Genomic DNA, 24,887 nt, shown 5'->3' on the forward strand with positions numbered 1-24,887 from the left:
CCAATGTTCAAATGATCTTTTATACTTAAAATTTGTTGTAGGCCTAGTGATATGCTTTTATAAAACTAGTTACAGTTCATAATTACTGTATCAACTTAATAATGCTGAAATATCGAAACCTATAGAATAGACGCAGATGATCGTTCACAGAAGACTTAGCTAGGCCTACTGGCCTACTTTCGGCCCACGCCTAGACCAGTCTTGCACATTAGATGATCTTTTACAAGCGAATGACAAAGCCATATCGGTAGCTAGTTTTTGGAAAAACGATGTCTGATTTCCGGACACGGAATGTAAGTACTGGCCTACTGATGCTCAAACCTGCCTATAGTACTAGTACGATCATTAAGAGCAAAAGAGCTGTACAAATATTATCACATTCGTAATAATAGTTAATGGTTGTATACGTTTCAAGAGATGAAACCCCTCTTCAAACTCTCCTCATTGGACAATAGTCAAGGCTTCAGTATCAACTGTCATAGGTGTAGGGTAACACGGGGTATTTTCTACTTGATTAACCCAATGTGAGTGCATATCGATTATATCGTTTCTGTTACAGACTCCCGGGGCTATACCATAAAATACACAGATTGCATGAATGTATGAATGTACCTAGCCTCGGACTTTACCCATTTACTACCGCATTGACTTAGAATATTTCAATGAAATTATCATTGATTGAATTATCGATTATATCGTTTGTGTTACAGACTCCCGGGGCTATACCATAAAATACATAGATTGCATGAATGTAGAATGTACCTAGCCTCGGACTTTACCCTTTACCCATTTACTACCGCATTGACTTAAAACATTTTAAGGAAATTATCATTGATCATTGACCTTATAATGGAGAATCCACTTTCTATTTAAAAATCCGAAGCCTGCTTTAATGTGTATTTGATTGGTTACGTTTGCGTTGATTATTGAGCGTTTCTCTAAAGGTTAATTTTAAATTTTACAATGAATTATAAAATGTCAGTATCTATTTTTAGGTATAACCAAAAGGATAACATATGTCATGTGGATAAATGGACAATTATATTTGTTCTAACTGAAAAAAGTAAATGAAACGTCAAATACCCAATACCCCGCAGCAAACCTTCAGACTAAGCGAATTTCCATTTGCCTGAATTGATTTTAAATTAAATCTTTTTAAATAACATTAGGTTTAACAAGTACCTAGGTTTGCTGCTACAGGTAGGCTAATAACGCGTTTTGTTTGTTTTTTTAGTAAAATATTAGAAGGTGATTTGTAATGTAGAATTTCCCATAAAAACTTATAAATGAACGGAAAAGTCGATTTTGATAAAAAAAAAAATGTGTATGTTGTAGCCCTTTAAATTATAAACAAAAAGGTAGAACTCCCATTTCTGTAAAAATTACGGTTCAAAAGTTATTGTAAATTATGTTAATTTCCCATTAAAAAACCCCATAAAATAAGAGAAAATCGTATTTTCGAAAGAAACCGGTTTGGATTGAAATTAGTTATGTTATAATCCTTATAATTCCAAACAACATATAGTGCAACCCCCCATAACTGTAAAAACATGGTGGTAGGGATGGTAAAAATTATTGTTCAAAAGTTATTGTACCGGTAACTTATGTTATTTTCCTATGTACACCCATTAAAAAAACTGAAAAATGGATTTTTTGAAAAAGAACCGATTCTGATTGGAATTCTTCTGTTATGGTCCTTATACTGTAATTCTAAACAAAATAGTGTGTCCCTTCAATCCTGTTAAAATCCCTGTTCAAAAGTTAATGAAACTTTTGTGATTTTACCTATTAAATATAAACTCTCATCGCTTACTCATGATAACGGTTGTTGATAAGCTAATGGGAGAAAGTATGTATGTGGCAGATTGCTCATACAGTTTTTTTTTTTTTTTTAGCGAATTTCCCTATAGGGAAGTAGCTATTACCGTAGGTCTCATGGTAAGACTTAGGCCCGGGACCGATTTACTTTTTCATTTTGATGTCCCCAGAGGCCAAAAACACCACTCGTTCAAATTTTTATATATGTATATATATATATATATATATATATATATATATATATATATATATATATATATATATATGTGTGTGTCCGTGAACACGATAACTTGAGTAATTTTTATCCGATTTTGATGAAATTTGGTTTGAAGGTGTAAGGCGGGATAAACTTGAATGAGTTCGCGATCCAGCATGATCGGACCATGGGAACAGGGTTTTATGGGGGGTTTTATGGGGTAAAAATTGGTTTTTCTCACTTTTGACCCTCAAAACACAAAATTTCCCAATTTTTCTCTAAACCTTCTTAAAGAGCTTAAAAAACAAACAATTCAGTATATCAAAGTGTTTTTGTACAGTTATTGGTTACGGAGAAAACTAAAAAAATGGTAAATTTAAAATTCCCATGTTATTCTTATGGAGAATATTGTAAACTGTTGTAGTTTGCTTGTTTATGGATATCTTTTGATCAAACTTGGCAAATATATTAATTTTATACTAAGCAATAATTATTTTACTTAAAACACACACTTTATTAGTTTCCTTGTAGCAGCAAACCTAGGTACTCGTTAAACCTAATGTTATTTAAATAGATCAATTGAAAATCAATTCAGCCAAATGGAAATTCGCTTAGGCGTCAGGTTTGCTGCGGCGGGGGTATTTTTTTTTTAGTGATGTTGTTAGTCACTATGCAAATGCAAAATATTCATCTGACAGTAGAAAAACCAGCTGTGTTTTTATTTTTGTGTTTGTTCTTTTTGTGGTTGGTGTTGGTAGCTCTGCTCTGGCAAACATGTGGTCATTATTGTTTGTTTACATGTTCACGTCCGTCCACGTCACGTTGACGTTAGGTTATGTTGTGTAAGCGTAAGGTCTAGGTTATGTGTGTCCTGTCTTGGAAATAATCCTTATAACTTGAATTGCAACTAATTCAAAATTGTTGAAAGGCTTAAGAAAATAGTGTGTGTAAACTCAGTTACATAGGTTCTAAACCATTACGATCTGTGAAATTAATATTTAACGTTTAATCTGCCAGTAGCCAGGTTAGGGAAATGAATTTGTTACCTAAAGCCACATCTGACTTCAGCCAAATAGGCTATTGGGACAGTTTCTTTAGAAAAAGAGGAAAGAGAGCATTTGAATGGTAGGTTTGATATATTTTAAAACCTCATAGCTATTTTAAGACGAGGACAAGAAAACAACAGTAGACTCCTGCTAACTTGATTTTATATCTCAAGCTATTATCGATCCCCTGTCTCAATAAATAAATACCGTAACCGTACACAACACAAAATAATTTATGGGTTTTATCTTACCCCTAAGATCAAAGGGTCACTAAAATTCTGTCTTTCATTTAAAGGCTATTAGGTACCTTTAAATACTGTTGTGTATTTTAATGATAACTAGTTGATTTCGGTAGGCTGTGTCATAAAGTCTTAAGTAGGCTTTATTATCTATCTTGGATTGTAGATGGTTCCACTCCAAGGTCCTAAGAAACTCATCCCCACCAAATGCCAAGAGTCTCTGTTGTTTTTATTTTTAAACTGGTCTCTGTCCGATCGCTCGGTTGGAAGTGTATTGAACAGTTCTGGCTTAACTTACTTCAATAAAAAAATGAAGGCTTATGCAAAAGTGCATCTTGGTTTATCCAGATAAGCACTTCCTCGGGTTTATCCAGATAAGCACTTCCTCGAGAGGTGTTGTGCTGATTTACTGTACCATGCTACATTAAGTCCCCATTAATACTCTCTTTCACGTAGCAAACAGAGTTAAGTACACATGCCTAACTTACTGACTAACTTATAACAAGTTAAGTGAACAGCACAAATGCCTGGCTGTGGTCCTGGCGGCCTACCGAAGCGATAACAAAGGCTGTAAGGTAAAATGAGCCACAACGAGGCTATGGAAGATAACCCCTGAAGTTTCAACATTACTAAGTTAGGCTATGCCTAGTAGGAAATTAAAAGTTAAATTAACTTATCCATCTGTTTAGGTATGGGGAGTACCCAGAACTGTGTGGAATATTGCATAAGTACATACGTCCTAAAGACAAGACACTGGTGATTGGATGTGGTAACTCAACTTTGAGTTCTGACCTCTATGATGTTGGATATAGGTAAGTAAACCTATCATCGGTAAAGTTTGCTTATTTTAATGACATAGAAGTTAGATCTCTTGTAACATTGACATGTCAAGGAACATAAACAAGCTCTGTCATGGGCTGTCCTAATTGGTTGTTATTTTTTACTATAGGCTACCTCATAGCACTTGGCCTCTGAGTTGGTGCCTAGGTATCAGTTTATATATTTTTTCCCTGCAATATTATTGAAAGAATTAACTTACTTACCGGTTGTTCTTACATTAAAGAAGCTAGGTAGGTACTACTGAATTCTCAGTAGGTACCTTACCTTCTCTTTGGGTCGACATATTCCACATTATTTCCTCCATAGTTTTAATTACTTTATATTTAAGGCCTATATTTAGCTTACCACCCCCTGCGGTTTCGGGGTTAGAATAGGATCGCAGCCCTCCCGGGCTTGTCGTAAGAGGCGACTAAAAGGGTGACTGACGTCCTCACTGGGAGTCCCTGGGAGTGCCCCTGTTGTGTTGCAGGGGCTGATGTGTGCTCTGCACTGCCGATGGGCATTCCCAGTGTGTCGTGAGGAGCCAGCCACTTCGGTCCTTGGTCAGGAAGTGCGGCATGGATGCAGAGGTCGGGCTCTGCATTGCAACAGGTGACCCCCGGCACGTCAGGTATCCGGTGCTGGGCAAACGGAGGTCGGGCCCCGGGGAACTGGGGTAGGGGATTGTCCCCGAGGGTATACCCGCTCCTGACTAAATCCGGGCCGTCTCTTGCCGCACGATGCGCTGGTAAACACATGTATGGCTTGTCAAAACCCCCCACCCAACACATTATTTAACAGCAGCTCAAATGAGCAAAAATCGAAGTCGGAAAAGGAGTGGAGCCCTTTTGGGCGTAGCTCCAAGGTCAAGAGGTCGCCACCAGCGAACAACGTTAAGGCAACTCCACCACCTGCAACCTTTAAGGGCTCAAATGAGTTCCCCCCACTAAGATCTCCTTTGACAAGTGGAGAAGGAAAAGTAGACGTTGAACCGGCGTTGACGGGAACCCTCCTGGAAAGTACAGCGCCGAAAATCAGCCCCCAGAGGTCGGATCCTGAACTTCAGCGTTACCGTCAACAATACGACGATGCTGATGAGGAGGAGTCTGACCTCCTGGTAGAGATGATGGACCTCATCAATAATATGGAGGGAACCTTGAAGCTCCGGACCAACGTAAACCGGTCAATCAAGGACGGTCTCCCAAAGGTGAAGGATCGGGTTGCCCGAGTTCTCGAAATTAAAGGCTTGATGAGACAGGCTTTAGTTAATGAACGGGAGCTTGTGAACCAAGTTTTAGCCCCTAAACTGAACGACAAGGGCGGGAATCAAAGGAAACGGGCAAGGAGCTCACCAGCGGAGAGCCCCGATCTTCCTGAATTGGCCAATCAGCCTCTGTCAGATGTTGAGCAGAAGGTCGAGGACAGGGCCACCCAGATGACACCCCCTACTGAGCACACTCCAGCTCTAAAGAAGCGCCCTCAGCAGACCAGGGAGCTTGCCTCTCTCCCAACGGTTGACGGAAGCAGCTCTATGAACTCTGCTGTGGCACCATCAAATGTGGGTAACTGGGAGAAGAGGCTTTCCCGCAAAGAAAAGAGGAAATTGAGACGAATGGAGGCTGTCTCTAACAAAGAACCTGCAGCAAGAGATCGAAAGATTGCTGATCCTGCTCCGGCGAGGGAGGTTCGTGGAAAGGCCCCCCCTGTTTCAAAGAAACCCAGGCCGAGAAAGCCCAGGGCTGAGGCAATCCTGATCAACCCCTTAGGGGGGCGCTCTTTTGCTGAAGTCTTGGGTCGACTCAAGTCTAAGGCCAAGCCAGAGGAGACGGATACGATTGTTAAGTCAATCAGGTGTACCCAGAATGGGAAAGTTCTCCTCGAGCTGGGGAAATCTGGTGACCGAGTGGCTTTTGCTGCAAAGGTCAGAGAGGCTCTGGGGGACCACGGTACTGTTCGGGAACTCGAGCCTAGGACCTCGGTGGAGATCCGGGACCTTGACGGTCTTTCGACTGAGGCTGAAGTCAGGGAGGCTATCAACAAGGCCATCCCTGATATCCAAAATGCCGACTCCCTTAAAGTATGGCTTACGCGGCCCAACCGCAGCGAGCAACGCATAGCTATCGCTGAAATGCGAAACCAAGATGCCAGCAAGCTGCTTAATCTCACACACCTGAGAATTGGATGGGTCAATTGCAGGCTCAGACGGAGGGTGGTTGTACCGCGATGCTTTCGCTGCCTCGGGTTTGGTCACTCTTCCCGAAACTGTAAAGGACCCGACCTATCCAAGAATTGTTTCAGGTGTGGCGGCTCGGGCCACAACAGGAAGAACTGTACCGCAGCAGAGCGTTGTTTTCTCTGCGCAGAGAAAGGCCAAAAGGACGCCTCATTAGGTCACATTCCAGGGGCTGGGCGATGCAGTGTTTTCAAGGCTGCACTCGACCTTGAGAAGGCTAGGTCTGGGAAGTGAGGATTCTCCAGGGTAACCTTGAGAGGTCCAGAACGGCTGACTCCCTCTTAGATCAGCTGGCCCAAGAGATCGGTGCGGACACCCTTCTGATCAGCGAGCAGTACCGTGACAGGGACCCACACTTCTGGTTCCCAGATTCTCTTGGTACTGCCGCTTGTTGGGTTCGAAACAGCACGGAAGCACCAGTGCGAGATCACGGACGCGGCCGAGGCTTCGTTTGGGTCAGGTGTAGGGACGTCACGTTTTTCAGTGTCTACCTTACCCCCAACGAGCCAATTCGGGAATTCCGTCTGAAGATTGACCGCTTAGAAGACAGTGTACGGGGTACCGTTGGGCATGTCGTTGTTGCTGGTGATTTTAATGCGAGGGCTGTGGAGTGGGGTATGACCTCTACAAACTCCCGGGGGAAATACATCCTGGACTTTGCCGCCAGGGCCGGACTTGTCGTCTTAAACGAGGGCGACACGCCTACTTTCCGGCGCCCCGGCATGAGAGGTACGATCCCCGATATCTCCTTCTCGTCGGAATCACTACTAGCACGGATCTCCAACTGGAGAGTCATCGAAGACCTCACGGCAAGTGATCATCAGTACATCGTTTTTGATATACTGGATGAACATCATAATCAGGCGCCTGTATCACGATCTGGACCACGCCGATGGAATACGGACAAGCTGGATGTTGAGAAGTTCACTGACGTAATCTCACGGGGAGCGCTGGTGAATTCTGCTGCACCTGTTGACGCCGAGGCATTGGTAACGTCCACGATGGAACTGATTGTCTCGGCTTGTGACCAGGCCATGCCACGCAGGGGACGCCGTCGCGATAAGCAAGCTGTGTACTGGTGGACTTTAGAGATCTCGAACCTTCGGAAAGCTTGTCTGAAAGCCAGACGTGCCGCTATGAGGGCCAGAAGATTCCCGGATTTCGAGGCTAAGTCAGCGGCTTATAGGGCTGCGAAGAAAGCTCTTCGTCGGGCTATCATCAGGAGCAAGGTTAGCTGTTGGAGGAGGCTTCAGGAGGATGTTGACTCTGATCCTTGGGGACTGGGCTACAAGGTTGTAACCCAGAAACTCGGCGCCCGATCACCACCTTCCGTCATGGAGGGCACCACCATGGACAGGATCGTCACCGCCCTTTTCCCGTCTCATCCTCGGCGGCCTTTTTTCGACTATGGCGAGGTAGGGGACATTCCACTCTTTAGCATTAAAGAGCTGGAATCATCTGTCCTCTCCCTGAAAAATAGAAAGGCACCTGGTCCTGATGGTATTCCCAGTGAGGCTCTCAAGAAGGTATTCTCAGTTAACCCCCTCTTACTGCTGAGAATGTACAACACATGCCTGTGCGAAGGGGTTTTCCCAACTCCTTGGAAAAGGGCTAGGCTTGTGCTAATCAGCAAGGGGAAAGGTGACCCGAATATGCCGTCGTCTTATAGACCCCTCTGTATGTTGGATGTGGCCGGAAAACTCTTCGAGAAACTGATCCGCTGCCGCCTGACGTCTGCCGTGGAAGCTGCCGGAGATTTGTCTCCTCGTCAGTACGGCTTCAGAAAGGGTCGGTCAACAATCGACGCGATATCCGAGGTACACAGAGCGGTAGAGCGTGCCGAGAGCTTCAATCATTACTCTCGCCGTATCGTGCTTCTTGTTACGCTAGATGTCAAGAATGCTTTTAACTCGGCGAGATGGGTCGATATGTTGAGCGCGTTGAGGAATAGCTTCCGCGTACCAGCATATCTGTTGAGGCTGATCGAGGACTACCTGCGCTGCAGAACTCTTAATTACGAAACTAAAGATGGTTCGCGGACGATGGATGTTACTTCCGGTGCCGCGCAAGGTTCGATACTCGGCCCAGATTTGTGGAACGCTGCCTACGACAGCCTTCTGAGATCTGAGATGCCAGAGGAGACCGTTTTAGTTGGGTACGCCGATGACGTCGCAGCCCTCATTGCTGCACGCAACGTTGAGCTAGCCCAACTGAAACTGAACCAAGTCATGCGCGTTGTAAACGCCTGGATGACTGATCATGGTCTGACACTCGCTCTGAGCAAGACAGAGATCGTCATCCTCACGAAAAAACGGATTGAAACCATCGTTCCGCTACGAGTTGGGAACGTAGTTGTCCAAACCACGCGAACCGCCAAGTACCTTGGTGTCATGGTGGACAACAAGCTGAGCTGGAGGGACCAGATCTTCCGTACGGCGGACAAGGCTGCTAGGAGTGTTGCTGCTCTTAGTAGGCTTATGGCCAATGTCGGTGGTACCCGGTCCAGCCGTAGAAGACTACTGATGTCTGCAGTCCAGTCCGTGCTTCTCTACGGCTCTGAGGTGTGGGCAGACGCGCTTAACAAGGAGGCGTATAGGTTGAGGCTCGCACGAGTGCAGCGTCAGGCGGCACTCAGGGTCGCTTCCGCGTACCGTACGGTGTCCGAACCGGCCGTTTTGGTGATCGCTGGAGTTATCCCAGTCAAACTCTTGGCAGCGGAGAGGAAGGCAATCTACCAGAGACAAGGCTACATTGGAAAGGACGCTGCAAGAACAGAAGAGCGCTCCCGCACTTTTCAGATGTGGCAAGAAAGCTGGGAAAGGGAGACTCGAGGACGTTGGACTGCCAGACTCATCAGGCAGGTCCAACCGTGGGTAGAACGGCGGCACGGTGAGGTTGACTATTACCTCACGCAGTTCTTGTCAGGTCACGGCTATTTTCAGTCGTACCTGCACTTGATGGCCAAAACGAATTCACCTGACTGCATTTACTGCCCATGCATTCCCGACGACGCGGAACACACTTTTTTCCACTGTCCACAATGGGATATGCTTCGCCAGGAGGCCATTCAACATCTTGGGGTGCTGTCGATTGAATCGATCTGTGAGACCTTGCTGAAGGGTGAGGACAACTGGGACTGCTGGTCGCACTTTGTCCGGAATGTCCTTCAAGCTAAAAAGAATGATCTAGATCGGAACATAGTCTAGATTTGATAAGAAATAAACGGCTAGACACGGCGTAAGCCCCTCGGGCGTAGGCAAACTCGGCCTAGTTCTGATGAAGTGCGACAAGTGTTCCCAGGCTAGTGTCCGAAGAGTAGAGGAGGTTTTTAGTGGGTAGTCTCTGGGCCTTAAGCCCGTTGGAGTCCCACACTACAGGCTAGCAACCTGTGTGCATAAATGCATTTTCCCACCTCTCCCTAAAAAAAAAAAAAAAAATATTTAGCTTACCAGCAGTTTTTTTTTTTCTAACGAGGTTGGCTACCTACAATATTTTTATAATTACAAACTGGGTTTGAATAGTAGGTGCTGTGTCTGTTTCATATTTTAATAAAGTTTGGCAGTTTTACCTTAAGGGTCCGCTCTACCCCTGCTGTTTCGTGTAAACTCAATGGTCTGGGGCAACATTGTTTCCGAAGGCTACATTTCACGTAGAATCAAAGTTAGGGTGTCATTTCAAAGAGGATTAAGTTATCTAAAATATAGTGGTTGCAATATATTTACTATCATACCATAAAGCCTGAAACTCTTCTTTTGAGTGTAAACAAAAAATGACAACTTTAAACTGCTGTAACTTATTATAGAGTCGTTACTTTAAAAATTTGAAACAAGGATCGCATAGGTTGTTACTTGTTCTTTAAAACCCCGTTTATTGTTTTTCACTAGCATGTATTAGGTAGCTTACAAATGCAGTTGCCGCGGACTAGCAAATTTGCAACTAGCAAATTTTAATCCGTAACGTAGGCTACCGAATGCAATTTTGCGTGTTGTATTATGTTCATTGTATTGAGGAATCCGAGCTGAGATAGAGCGCACCCTTAAGTTTTATTTCAACCTTTTCAAGATTTCCTAACCCATCTCTTTGAGCCACAGAGCATGCCTAGTAATCAGAAAGTTAGTTTCAATGAGCGCTAGAATGAAAAGTAGCCTATTGATGAAAAGAAAGGTTTAATCATTATTACTAAGCCAATCAGGATCCAAACCAATTTTGTCACTTCCTAGGTTCTGAACTCTATTACAGTCTCACAAACTAATCTTAGTGAACATTGAACAACAAGGTGCGTTGCAATTTACAGAAGGCATATTTGCCCATTAACAATCAGTTATTTTGATCGCCAACAAAACTAGTTTAGGCCTACTGTCTACCGTTACACATCTTCTTATGGACCTTTGTTTCAGACAAATTACCAACATAGATGTAAGCTCAGTGGTCATAAAACAAATGAAGGCCAAGTCCAAGATAAAACCTGGGCTAGAATATCAGCAGATGGACGCAACTAAAATGACGTTTCAGGACGCTTTGTTCAACGTTGTTCTGGACAAAGGAACTCTGGATGCCCTTATGCCAGACTCTAATCCAGAAACCATTGACAAAATAAATGCACTATTTAATGTAAGTTTTTGGACAATTTAATATATGTAGGCCTAGTCAATATTGCTACACTACTTGGGACAATTTACTTGAATTCCAGTGTTAAGCTGACTTAAAATTTGATTTTTAGCTAAATATTCTATTTTTCCAGGAGGTGGATCGAGTCTTGACACCGCTGGGCCGCTACGTATGCGTCTCCTTGCTACAGAGACACATCTTACAACATCTCCTAGACCAGTTCTCTGGTAGAGGATGGATGGTGAGGATTCTGCGTTGTCTTGAAGCTGAGAACAAGTCCGACTCTGGCATGACCCTCCCAGTGTTTGTCGTCATCTGCACTAAACTGAAGAAGATGCCGGGTAGCAAACCGGTTAGTTGATAGTCCTAATCACTAAAGTTGCAGTTTACACGGAGGCCAGTCGGCAGCTGCCTGCGGCCTCAGTTAGTATATTTCAAGTTACCTGAGACAACCTGCCTGCTTACTCGTGGAAACGCGCCTTAAGATTACTTCCTTCTGTCTAGTCTAAAAAAACCAGTGTTATTGGACCAATAGTACGAGTACTTGAAGCTGATACATAAAAGAAGTGATAAACTAAAATTTAAGGAAATTGTTCTTCAGTAGGACTTAAAAACGCTTTAATTTCAAATTAGGCCTATTTAACTTCATTCCACTATAATGTAGTGCAGTTCAAACAGAGTAGCCCTATCTCCATTCTCATTATTCATTCTAGCTCCTTAAGAAGACACAAAAAGTTAAATTATTTCAAATGTTTAGTTGTAACAGTTAATCAACTCAACACTTCTGATTAAGATGCTAACGGCAAGGCAATAGTTGCTGACTTAAGGAAAAATATTCAAGCCTAATCTTATTTCATCTTTATTCAACAATTGTACATTGTACATTGAATAGTGTCAGATTCCTAACCTAGTAAATAAAGTTATAAGCTAAAATTACAATTTATATAATACTAAGAAACTACTAATAAAATCAGGTTAATTGGGGAAACACCTCTTTAATGGAGTAGGGAGCGATTTCTATGAGATAATTTTTTAATTTGTTTTTAAATTTGATTGAGTTGCCAATGGGTTTTAAATGATTTGGAAGAAACCGTAAAAATCTTCTTCCGGCACAGGTGGGCTTTTTATTTGAAAATAAAAGATGGTTGCGACTATTTTCTCTTAGGGCTTTTCCTCTTGTATTGTAGCATAATTGTGCGTTATCTGATATACTTTCTTTCGCTATGAGAGCAGTTTCAAAAATGTATTGGGCAAACACAGTTAATATTTTAAAATTTTTGAAATGAATTTTAACACATTCATCATTTTTTAGTCCCATCATTGTTCTTAATGCCCTTTGCTGTAATTTTAAGATTTGATTAAGATTTTTCTTAGTTGTAGCTCCATATAAAGATATACCGTATGAAATGTGGCTATGGACAAGAGAATGATATATTGTTTTCAAAGTATTGATATTACATAGATATGACATCTTTTTCAAAGCAAATATCCCTGAATTTATCTTTGAGCAAACATGATCGACGTGGTCCTGCCAGGATAGATGTTTATCAACTTTTAAACCTAAAAAATCTATTTTTTCAACTTGTTTGATTTCATCGGAATCCAAAATAATCAACGGTTCTATTTTGTTTTTACATTGCTTAGTTGAAAATGATATAAAATTAGTTTTACTTTTGTTTATTTTGAGATTGTTGGATAGTAAGTAATTTTTAATATTTACAAGTTCTATAAAGGTATCTATTTCGATATGTTCTACTGTTTTTCCTGTAATTTTTAAGTTAATGTCATCAGCATATAAACACATATTTCCACAAGGTACACACGACAGAACATTTGGAATCTTATCAATGTAGCAAAGGAATAAAACAAGGCCTAGTATTGAACCCTGAGGGACACCAAAGTGATTAAGTTTTATTTCTGATCTGTTTTTTACCAGCCAATTATTTTTATTAGACATGATTTCAACGTATTGCTTTCTTTCCGATAAATATGATTTGAACCACGCCAAAATGTGACCTCTTACTCCCATATCTTCTAGTTTGAGTATTAGAGTTTGGTGACATACCCTATCAAAAGCCTTTGTAAGGTTCATTGATATTCCTATAACATTTTCGTGGCTATCAATTGAATTTATTATACTCTCAAAAAAACTTGAAGCAGCTGTAATTGTTGATCTGCCTGAGCGAAAACCATGTTGGCCACTAAATAGAAGGTTGTTATTTTCTATAAAAGACACTAGCCTAATTTTCATTGCCTTTTCAAATAATTTTGAAATAACTGGCAAAAGTGATATTGGTCGATAGTTTTCTACGCACTGAGGGTCCCCCTTTTTGAAAATAGGCACAACCTTAGCAACTTTTAATAATTTTGGAAAATGACCGGATATAAAAGATGAATTAATTAAATGAGTAAAAATTGGAACTAGTTCTTGTTTTGTATATTTTATTACTTTAACGGGAATTTCGTCGTGCCCACGTGAAGGTTTGTTACTTAAAGAGTTTATCAGTTTTTCTACTTCCTCACATGAAACAGGTTCACATCGAAATAATGTTTTAGATTTGACACAATTTGTTAGTACTGGCTGGTGATTATCTAACAACTTATTACAGTTTACAGAACCATTCTTTCCAGATAAACTTACAAAGTAGTCATTTAGTACATTAGATATTGCCCTGGGATCTGCAATAGTTGTTCCTTTGTACGCCAATGGTCATGTCATTCACTAAGTTATTTTCTTTGTTACCTACTTCTTTATTTATAATTTTCCAGGTTGTTTTCATAACATTATCCGAGTTGTTTATTTTTTTATCGTAGTGTAATCTTTTAGTTTTGTTTGCCGATTTTTTAAAAGTCTTCATTTTTGTTTTACAGAGGTTAGACAAGTTTTTGTCTTTTAATAATCTAGCTAATTTTGATGATTCCACGATTTCGTTGAATTCCTCCTTTAATGAATAAGTATACCACTCTCTACTGTTAGTTTGTTTCTTTATTACTTGTTTTGGAAATGCTGTGATAAAATGTGATTTGAAAATTTTATAAAATGTTTCGTATTTTTGTTCACAGTTCGCATTAAAAACTTCAAACCAGGACTCGTTTTGTAATGATATTTTGAAATTAATTAGATTTTCATCAGATAGGTTATAGTCTAAATACTTCAGTGACTCGTTTTTCCATGTTTTTTTGGTTAATTTATCAAGGGTCAAAATTTGAGCATCATGATCAGATAGATATGTAACCAGTCCCTCTATTTTTAGATTAGATTTGGGAATATTTGTCAAAAAGTTGTCTATTGCAGATTCCGAGGGCCCTACTACCCTTGTGGGAAAATCAACCAGATATTGCATTCCATGTCTAACTAGAACGGAGTTTAGATCCGTGGCATTCCTATCATTTCCTCATGTGTTAATATTTATGTCACCAGCCACTATAACATATTTATTCCTAGCTAGTACAATATCTAATAGCTTACTTAGCCTGTCTAAAAAAATTGGAACTTTAGAAATTGGTGATCTGTAAACTGCAACCAACAAGAATGATTCAGTATCGGATTTAAAACAAACCATGCTGCTCTCAAACTGTTTGTCTTCATGTAAGGATAACACTTCAGGAATAACAACTGGACTCCACTTCACAGCTCCACGCGCAAAGATGGCAACACCACCTCCCGTCGTGGTGGTGCGGCAGTAATGAGAAAGTAATTTAAATTTATTTACATGCAATCTGGATATCTCATTTTGATTTAATTTATGCTCTGTTAAAACTACTATATCGGGATTACTTTAGTTTAAAATAATTTCTAGTGGTTCGATGCGGCTTGCTAAATGTTGAATGTTCTGATGGAATATTTTTATTTTATTATTATTTTTATTGATAAAAATGTTTTTGGGCGGTGTTATTTTTCTTCCATCCCTAGCACGAGCGGGGAGTTTAAAGTGGAGTCCCGTGTGTTATTTTCAGATGGAAATACTACAATAGGGCTTGCACTCCCCACTTCACTGATAGAGACTTTTTCACTGATCCCTCCCCCACTGTATTCTTCTGCAGACTCCTCAGCGCTGGCAGACGCTTGTTTGACATCCTGTACTGTTGTGGATGCAGGTAGTGGCGATGGTGATGCCTGGGGTTGTGACTTCTCCTGCCCTGCTGTGATGTTGGTGGTAGGTGGTGTTGAGATGTTGTACCTCCTTAGCTCCTCAGCAATATCCTTTCGTAGCTGATTCACAAACTCATTGTGTTTTAGTCCTCTTCTGAGATGTCTGGTAGCTCGCTCATCATCCACAATAACCTTGACTGAGACTTTTGTGCTGCGGTGAAACTGAACAATATGTTTCGCAAACACGCTTGTAGGAATCTGGTCACGTATGCATCCCAGGGGAGAACAAATCAGTTCCTGCAGTTAGCCTTATTATTTGCTTGGATATACACTTTTTCCCCTTACTGTTCAAGTGCAGGCCATGTCGAGTGTGGTACCAGCGCTGGAGGAGATGCAGATCAAGAGTTTTAGCTTGAGGGAAATCTGCGAGCATACGTCTTATCATTAAATTTGTGTCATTTATAAACTTATTTTCAGGGCTTTCTGGTGTTAGATCGTATCTGTTAGGTATAGTAGACAGAATGAGATTTGTGTGCTCAAACTTGGGAATAGCCTCTGTCAGATACTGACAAACTGGATTTATTGGCGCTCGAATGACTGAACTAGTGATGTCATTTGTTCCTGCTAGAATAACAATACAATCTTCCTTTGTGTAAGTTTTGAAATAGGCAGAATTCATAACTTAGTGTAGTATTGGCTTAATAGGGGCCCCTGGCTGACAGTGGTTAATAACTTGGAGAACAGTACTAGCTCCGTGTTTTGTATGTTCGATGAATGCAGCTAAGCCCTGGCTGTCACTTGAGATGGATAACTTGTGGGAGTCTGATCGAGGAGCTGATACGTGTTTCTTCATTGGACCGGGCCTTGTATGTTTTGTTTTGTTTACATTGTTCTTCTTAGTGGTGGTTTCTGGAAGGTCGCTATTAACAGAGACTACATTCGATTGCGGTATTTCTGCTATTACGTCCAGAACTTCAAATCGGTTTTTAGTTACTAATTTTACATTAGGTTTGGACTTTTTTGTTTTAGATATAGTCTTTTTCGAGGGGATTGTCCTCCACTTATAGCGATTTTCATTTATTTGACTTTGTGATGCTGTCGCAATGTTGCAGTTGGGGACACCATTTGGTTTTACGGCTCCAGAATACCAGTCCGCAAAAGTTAAACCAATATTTCTTTTACAAAAGTGGTCTGCAATGTACTTAGTGTTAGCCAGTACATGGATCCCACATTCAAATGTCTGTTTCTGCTGGACACAGGGCATTTCGATCATGTTATCGGATTGTATTCCAAGTTTCGCAGCAACAGATTTTGCATTCTTCATATTCATAGAGTGGACAGAGTCAAAGTGATATGCGGCTTTGTTTATCCTATCTAAGAATAATAAACTCCAATGAGATCCAGTGTCTTCTGCTCCCCCGTCTGTGCAATCGCTTAAGCATAGAAATACATATTTACAGTTCTGGTATGATGTTAGCTTTAAGCTTTCTTCATAGATGTCTTGTGTACCGAGAGTAATAGTAAGGGTCACGGAGGGTCCTAAGAATAAAACATCTTTGTTGCCTAGGTTGTCCGACATGGCAGCGAAATAGTCGTTAAGGACAGAGTCATCTACCCATTTATCCTTGCCCCAGGACTTCTGTGACTGTAGTTTCAAAATATCGCATTTCATTGTGTCTAAATAAGATTTTAGTCCAGATATAGTAACATCTTTATTTTTGCTCTTTTCAACCAAGTTTTCATACTGCGAATTAGCTTTCCTGATTTGTTGTTGTAAGTCCAAATTTTCTGCAAGTAAGCAGTTATTTCTAGCAACGATGCTGTTATGTTGCAAATCCAGTTCTTTAATTTTATTTTTAAGTTTAAGCTTCTCAGTGTTTTCAGCATCCTGAATTGTAAATGAGTGGTTTAGATCAGAGGATCTTAATTTCTTTTCTTCATCTAATTTGTGTTCTAACACAGTGTTCTCTCTGAGAGATAGGTCTAGTTGGCTTGTCTTCTCATTGTTTTCAAGCATCACCTCGTCACAATGCTTTATTAGTGACTAGGTGAAACCCGTCAAAATCGACGGTTACTTTCAAGGCTTACGATAATTCATCTAACTGTGATACATTGAGTGAAATTATACATATTTTGATAATTTAGCATTGTTTAAAGAGTAATAAGTGTAAAACAATAATGATATTAATTGCGTTAGTTACCGAAAATGGTTGATCATTTAATGAATAAAATACTTCCCTTACCGTACGTCATCGGAGTTAATTACTGTAGTAAGTTATCTGGTATCTATTCATTTGGAAGAACCTTTAAATAGTATTACAATTGTACTGGTGGATCTTTTGTAGTTAAACACTTCCGTGATTTCATCAGTGTAATGCGGATTAATCTATGATTTTATTTGAAAAAAAATATCTGTTTGTTGGGAAGGCACGTTCTAACTTCAAAGGGAGGTATATCGGTTACAGTATAAGTTTGATTTTTCCTTTGTCACGTCGCGTCAGTTCATATCGTACTTCTGTGCCAATGAATAACTCTCTATCATAGTTTTGAGATATTGGTTGTGGGTTAAAGCTGGAATTCCTTGACAGGATGACAGTTAGCTGTCTCAGCCTTATCAATTACGTTTTCTATATTACGTTTTCACTAAGCTGAATGAATACATCGAAGTAACCTCTCTGAAAATTCTGCAGTATATAGCAGTTTTCCAGCTTAATGACTTTCTAAATCATGCACATATTTCTGCATAAATATTGTAAAATGTTTTATCCAGTTGCTGTAAACTACTTTTAATTTAACAAAATATGGACACAGCTCAAATGGGCACGGTGTACTTCTGCACTTGTATTACTTTGTACAGTATTGTTTGTATTGTACAGTATTGTACACAATCGAAGATTTTTCTAATGATTTAAAACATGTATGACAATAATCTCATGAACCTATAATGATCTGTCTAGAATAATGTGATAAAATATAGGCAAAAGTGGTGAAAAAGGCAGATACCAACCTGTAAAACAGATATAAGATAGTTCAATAAGAAATAATTGTAAGAGTTACTGTGATAAAAGGATTTTCCACTGATTTCGTAATGGAACTTTATATTGCAACACATGACATGATACAGAAGAAAATAAATTTTAAAATCAGAAAATAACATTGCAAATACCTCTTTTGGACAATTCAGTAACTCCCAATAAATGTGTGTTGTTTAAAATGCAATTTTAAAATTAACAGCTGTTTTATTAAAAAGTATTATCCACATGACCAAAATGTAAACAAATCTGTAGAGGGATTTTTAAAGGCTTCTGGGGCAGAGCCCTAAGCTAATTTACTTCGTTTTTCTTTTGATAACTCATCTACAGACCAAAACCTTTCTTTGGACACCTCTACCAAGTTTCTACGCCCAGCCGTTCTCTCAAATTAGTGGAGACAAAGTTTCCAAATAAATATTTAGATTCCCCCATGTTAATCTTATGGGAGAAACCCCAACTTTGATGGAAGATCCTACCCAAACTAATAAAGATATAAAAAAACGAAAAACACTTTGCAAAACTACAGATCAGGGCAATTTGTTTGACACTTTAATCATCAAAATCGGTCCAAAAATGAGGGAGGAGTTCTGTTCACAAAAATCTGCTTAGCGTATTATATATATAGATTCTAGTTCACATGTTAAATTACTTAAGTCTATTTCTGGGCAATTCGCTTTGATTTTATTTATTTCAAAACAAATAGCTGATATATAGTCGGTCATGCTATTTTTGTAGTCTGGAGATTCAATGACAATTTCCTCAAGCTTTTTCATATTTTATAGCTGAAGTAAAATAAGCAAGGAACAATGAGTGATTTGTAAATGAATGAAGGATGGTTCTATGAATGGCAGCGTAGCGATAATAGCTCCTGGAGTTCAGGTGACGGGAGATAAGGATTGCGGTCGCTGATAAGGCGGGTTTGTTGATTAGTGGTGGTATCTGCAGTCCAGATTTTGAAGCTCTTCAGAACAGAGGGAAATGTCTCATTATATTGTTGGCAGCAAGTCTTCAAAGTGTGCATGCGCCAACTTTGAAATAACGGTCGTGGACCACTTCAATTTGTAAAACTTGTAATAGGTTAGATTATAAAGACGTTGTAATAGTGTTCAGAATTGTGTAATCGTCCGTTATTAATGTAGTATTACGTGCAAAACACTTACGATAGATGGTTTCATGGGAGTAAACAGTAATAGAGTACGTCAGAACGGTAAAATAAGAGATTTTGCGGCACTTGTAAAAACTGTGTAGCTATAAGGCAGATCAGGTCTACCAACCAAGCTGATTTATTATTTTAGCATTTTTACACCTATTAATTCCGAGTATGTTTGTTACGGTACTGAATATATAAAAAGTGTTTGATATTTTTTGGTAAGTCACACATTGTTAGAGTGTAAACATTTCGACTCTCAGACTATTAAGTGATTAGTAAACACCTGAGTTCAACTTCAGCTAACCACCCTTTTAGCCATTTGATTATGCCGTAACTTAGACACTCCCACCTAAGATGTAGCCTATATCCATCTACAGTATCTAGAAAATATAAATTAATCAATATAGAGCCAACCAAAAATTTTTGTAAATAATACTGTCTTTTATTTATGAACAATCAAATTAATACACTTGATCATATCACCATATTAACAAAACACTGATAGAAGTTATCTACAAATACTATTTCAAACCAAATGTTTAGATTTAGTTGCTGTTTTTTTCAAATGCCAGTTAAACCCTAATCAGCTGCTTGATAAGACACTTGTTGAAGATGCACTTTACCCTGTCGGCTGATGCTGTCCGTCTGCCTATATCTGCAGACTTTGGTTCATCAGCTCATATGTTACTCCTTCCCTTTAGCCAGGCAAATATAAACATTGAACAAATCATCAAGTCTATCACATTTACAGTGTCATTATCAATTTCACTTTGCCGATTTAAGTGTTTAAGGTATGTTTCAATGGTGGACTCAGTTTATTTATTTTACTTTATATAGATTTTTTACATGAAGTTATGTGTAAGATAAACTTTTTTTCTCTAAGAGTGGTTATGGAATTACTTCTGGAAGAAATTAGTTTAGGTTAATATTAGGGATGGACGAGATTGGATTTTTTGTTCGAGACGAGATTTTTTATTTTTCATAAAATTTCGAGACGGGATTTCCCTTCTCATACACAACGGGAAATGCACGTTCAAAATTTTGACCTGATTTTGTAACATTGTTAGATGACTGTTTAAATACAAAAATAATGATAATAGGCAAGAATATTTACAATCTTTTATTAAAAAACATCAGCATAACTTAACATTGTTTTATTAATCACGCCTAACTTGTTAAAAATGCCTACGATTAGGAAACATAGTGATATCAGTTAGGATAGAGTTCAACTTATCCTAAAATAGAATAAATCATAAAATAAAAGCAATATTAATTTTTATATAATAATTTTTAATTTTTATATATTGTTATTACTTGTTTTGACTTTTTATAGTAATAAAACATTCCTCACACTGCTTACACTTAACAAAACTTCTCAAATGTTATTAAAGTAACATTATTAAAATAATTAAAGTAATATTTACATTTAAAGAATTAATTAAATAAGAACGCCTTCGCAAAGGAAGCGCAACTACCACACGCTCCTGTATTGCGGGTATTGCATGACTTTCTGCAGGCGTTTTTAATTTTTTTATTTTTTATTCTTGTCTCGATAAAAATCTCGGCTAAAAAGAAATCTCGTCTCGTGTAACGAGATTTAAAATTTCCCGAAATTTTGAGACTTGACCATCCCTAGTTAATATATACTAGAGGTGGTCCAGTGGTCGAAAAATCAACCAAAAATATGTAATGTACAGACTTCTCCATTTTCACCCCACACTGTAAATAAAACATGTGATTTGAATTTCTTGAAATTCTGTTTGTTTTGATTTTCTGTTTATATTTCGTTGTTATTTTGTCACTAGCATGGCAACTCATAAGGCCCATGTTAATTTTTTTAAATTTTAAATTCATTTTTTGTGCTTGTTTTTAGCCTATTTTAATTTATAAAGGGATTCTGCACAACTACTATATAATTTTTGGAGTTATTGAACCAGAAGTAGGCTTAACTATACAGTATATATGTGCTTGCAGGTATTTGAGGTGAGTCAAGGGGGAGAAATTGTTCAGAGGATGGCAACTCTTGAAGAAACTTTGGAAGCTGTCAAGACACAGCAGGACACAGCTCTAGTATGTTCGGGACTCAACCGATGCAGTGTTGCCAACGCAGGAGAGGTCACCATCGAACTGTCCCGGCCTGGGGATAAATACCCTCGGTACGAGAGATAACACACTGATATTAATTGTACGATTGGTATTTTCCTGTTTTACTAAAAAAGCAAATTTATTGTAATTATTTCTCATAGAACACTTAAATACAGTAGGCCTACTACAGTCCGGCTGATCCAAATGAAACTTGAGGAAAAACAATTTTTGTAACTGAGCGGAGCGAAGCGAAGCTCTTTGGGGCCAACTTCAATGCAATCTTTGTAAATCTTAATCTCATTAAAGGCTGAACATATTTTAGGCAAACTTACCAAGGTTGTTTTGTCAAATGCTTTGATGTTTTAGACATAACTAATTTCATTTTTTGATAATGCCTATATAATTTTAAAGTAACTAAAAGTGTTTTAATTTTAACATTGGCCTAACACCATGATGATTACTAAATAACAACGTAAATGTAAACAAAGCACAGGATATGTTAAAATCAAGCCACGACCTAAACACAGTACAAAGGAAAAAAATTTGGATGATGACAACTAATAAAATAATCAGGCCCGTTTTTGACCCTATTAGCGCCCTAGGCACAACTAATAGTAGCGCCCCTTTGCAATATATATATAAGGGTGTCCACCGACCGGGAAATCCGGGAATCATGCGGGAATTTTATGAACCGGGAAATATGTGTAAATTTTGTATTTCTACATGGAGTTTTCAAATTACCGTGATCGCGCATGACAACAGTTTCCATGACCGCGGGAGACGATAATATGTCTACACTCGGCCGCGAGATATTCATAATATTGCCACGATCACGGAAGACGATGATAATGTCCACACAACTGTGGAACATGATTAACATTTTGCTGCAATCGCGGGAGATGATTACCATGTATACAGAATGATGATGATCAGAATATTGCCGAGATCACGGAAGACGATGATAATGGCCACACGATCGCGGGAAAAGTTCAGTACTTTGCCTAGTTTGCGGAAGAGGATGATGATCTCCACAAGACCGAGGAAGATGATTACCATTGTGTCACAATCGTGGGAGGCGATTAATATGTTTACACGACCGCGGGGGACGATATAATGATGTCTTCACAGCCGCGAGGGGTGGTCAGAATTTGACCGCGATCGCGCAAGACGAAGATAATGTCCTTACGACTGCGGGAAAAAATCATAATTTTGCCTCATTTGCGGTAGACCATGATAATCTCCTCACGACCGCGGGATATGCTCATATATTGCTTCGATCATGGAAGACGATAATTATGTCTAAACGACCTGACCGCTGAAAATAGTAAGAATCTCGTCGCAAACGCGGGAGACGATTACGATGTCTACACGGCTGCGAGGGATTATCAGAAGTTTACCGCAGTCGCATGCAAACAACCACCAATTTTTTTTATTTTTCAAATTTTTGGCGCCCCCCAAAAAAGCCAATTGCCTCGCACCCTAGGCACGTGCCTACCGTGCTTATTCGGTAAATCGGCCACCTGCAAATAATACAGAAAATGTCTTAGGTTTACATTTAAGTAGCAATTTGGAAACCACCACTGATCAAATAGGTACAGTCATAGATAAAACATACTTTATTAGGTATCGGTACAGTATTTAACTGATTTGATTTGCTTAATTAAATAAGGTTTATAACGTTATAACAAATAACATTTTATCTTAAACAATTCGTCGGTGAATCACATTCATGGATCCATCTCATAAATGGCAAACTTAAACGGGTCCACGACGTAGGAAGTGGTGAAGGAAGTTGTAAGGGCAAGAAGAGCGAAGTGTGGGAAACGTTTGTGGCAGTTAGATAATTTTATCTAAAATACTAAAATGCTATGGGATGGGAGGGAAACAGGTCCACGAAGTAAGGAAGTGGTCAAGGAAGTAGTAGAGGCTAGCAGTGCAGAGTGTGGGAACCACTTGTGGCAGTTACATTAATGTATCTGCAGTACTAAAATGCTGTGGGAAGGGAGGTTAATAAGAAACAGGACCACGACGCAGGAAGTGGTGAAGGAAGTAGTAAAGGCTGGCAGTGCGGAGTGTGGGAACCGTTTATGAGAGTTACATTATTATTAATGTATCTGCAATACTATAATGCTATGGGAAGGAAGGAGAACAGGTCCACGACGTAGAAAGTGGTGAAGGAAATAGTAAAGGCTAGCAGTGCAGTGAGCGGGAACGCGTTGGGGCAGTTAGATTATTGTATTTAAAATATTAAAATGCTATGGGAAGGGAGGGAAACAGGTCCACGATGTAGGAAGTGGTGAAGGAAGTAGTAAAGGCCAGCAGTGCAGTGTGTGGGAACTGTCTGTGGCAGTAAGATTAATATATCTGCAATCTTAAAATGCTCTAGAAAAGGAGGGAAACAGGTCCACGACGTAAGAAGTGGTGAAGGAAGTAGTAAAGGCTAGCAGTGCAGAGTGTGGGAACATTTGTATTTTGTATTATATCTATAAACATTTTTTCATTTAGGCTATTGCTTTTTTTAAACCATGAAACATTACTTCTCCGCTCATATGGCTTTCACTGCTATGAAAGCAATCCTAGTATTTTTTAACTGAGGAAAGTAATTCTACATAATTTTTAGGTACCTAATTTATTATTTTAATTGTATTTTTAAAAACTAACAAGTTTTGCTGTTAAACTCAGTAGTTTTAACTTTAACCATCATTTTAGACTTCATCTATGCAGTCGTTACCCTAACACTAGTATTTACTAGGGATGGACGAGATTGGATTTTTAGTTCGAGACGAGACGAGACGAGATTTTTTATTTCTCATAAAATTTCGAGACGAGATCGAGACGGGATTTCCCTTCTCATACACAACGGGAAATGCACGTTCAAAATTTTGACCTGATTTTGTAACATTGTTAGATGACTGTTTAAATACAAAAATAATGATAATAGGCAAGAATATTTACAATCTTTTATTAAAAAACATCAGCATAACTTAACATTTTTTTATTAATCACGTCCAACTTGTTAAAAATACCTACGATTAGGAAACATAGTGATATCAGTTAGGATAGAGTTCAACTTATCCTAAAATAAAATAAATCATAAAATAAAAGCAATATTAATTTTTATAAAATAGTTACTTGTTTTGACTTTTTATAGTAATAAAACATTCCTCACACTGCTTACACTTAACAAAACATCTCAAATGTTATTAAAGTAACATTATTAAAATAATTAAAGTAATATTTACATTTAAAGAATTAATTAAATAAGAACGCCTTCGCAAAGGAAACGCAACTACAACACGCTCCTGTATTGCGGGTATTGCATTGACTTTCTGCAGGCGTTTTTAATTATTTTTTTTTAATTCTTGTCCCGATAAAAATCTCGCCCAAAAAGAAATCTCGTCTCGTGTAACAAGATTTAAAATTTCCCGAAATTTTGAGACTTTGACCATCCCTAGTATTTACCACACATAGGAATCGACTGTGGAAGAATTTTCCAAAGAATCAGACACCTGTATGGAGATGAAATATTCAATTTTATTTAGTTTTTACTTTATCCTGCCGTACTAGC

General features: G+C 39.0%; 1 protein-coding gene across 1 annotated transcript in view; it reads left to right on the top strand.

Moving 5' to 3' along the window:
• The first annotated feature begins 2,824 nt into the window (after nucleotides 1-2,824).
• Nucleotides 2,825-24,887, top strand: part of LOC129004633 (eEF1A lysine and N-terminal methyltransferase homolog) — a 36,951-nt gene continuing 14,888 nt past the window's right edge. Inside the window, exons 1-5 of the mRNA XM_054433181.1 lie at nucleotides 2,825-3,139; nucleotides 3,989-4,111; nucleotides 10,749-10,962; nucleotides 11,093-11,311; nucleotides 21,209-21,390. Coding sequence (XP_054289156.1) covers nucleotides 3,048-3,139; nucleotides 3,989-4,111; nucleotides 10,749-10,962; nucleotides 11,093-11,311; nucleotides 21,209-21,390 — 830 coding nt within the window. The 5' untranslated portion in view covers nucleotides 2,825-3,047. The remainder of the gene's footprint in view (nucleotides 3,140-3,988; nucleotides 4,112-10,748; nucleotides 10,963-11,092; nucleotides 11,312-21,208; nucleotides 21,391-24,887) is intronic.

The sequence above is a fragment of the Macrosteles quadrilineatus genome, unplaced genomic scaffold (genome assembly GCF_028750875.1).
Source record: "Macrosteles quadrilineatus isolate MER2022 unplaced genomic scaffold, UCM_ALF_1.0 Scaffold_10__1_contigs__length_6754688, whole genome shotgun sequence".
Taxonomy (NCBI): domain Eukaryota; kingdom Metazoa; phylum Arthropoda; class Insecta; order Hemiptera; family Cicadellidae; genus Macrosteles; species Macrosteles quadrilineatus.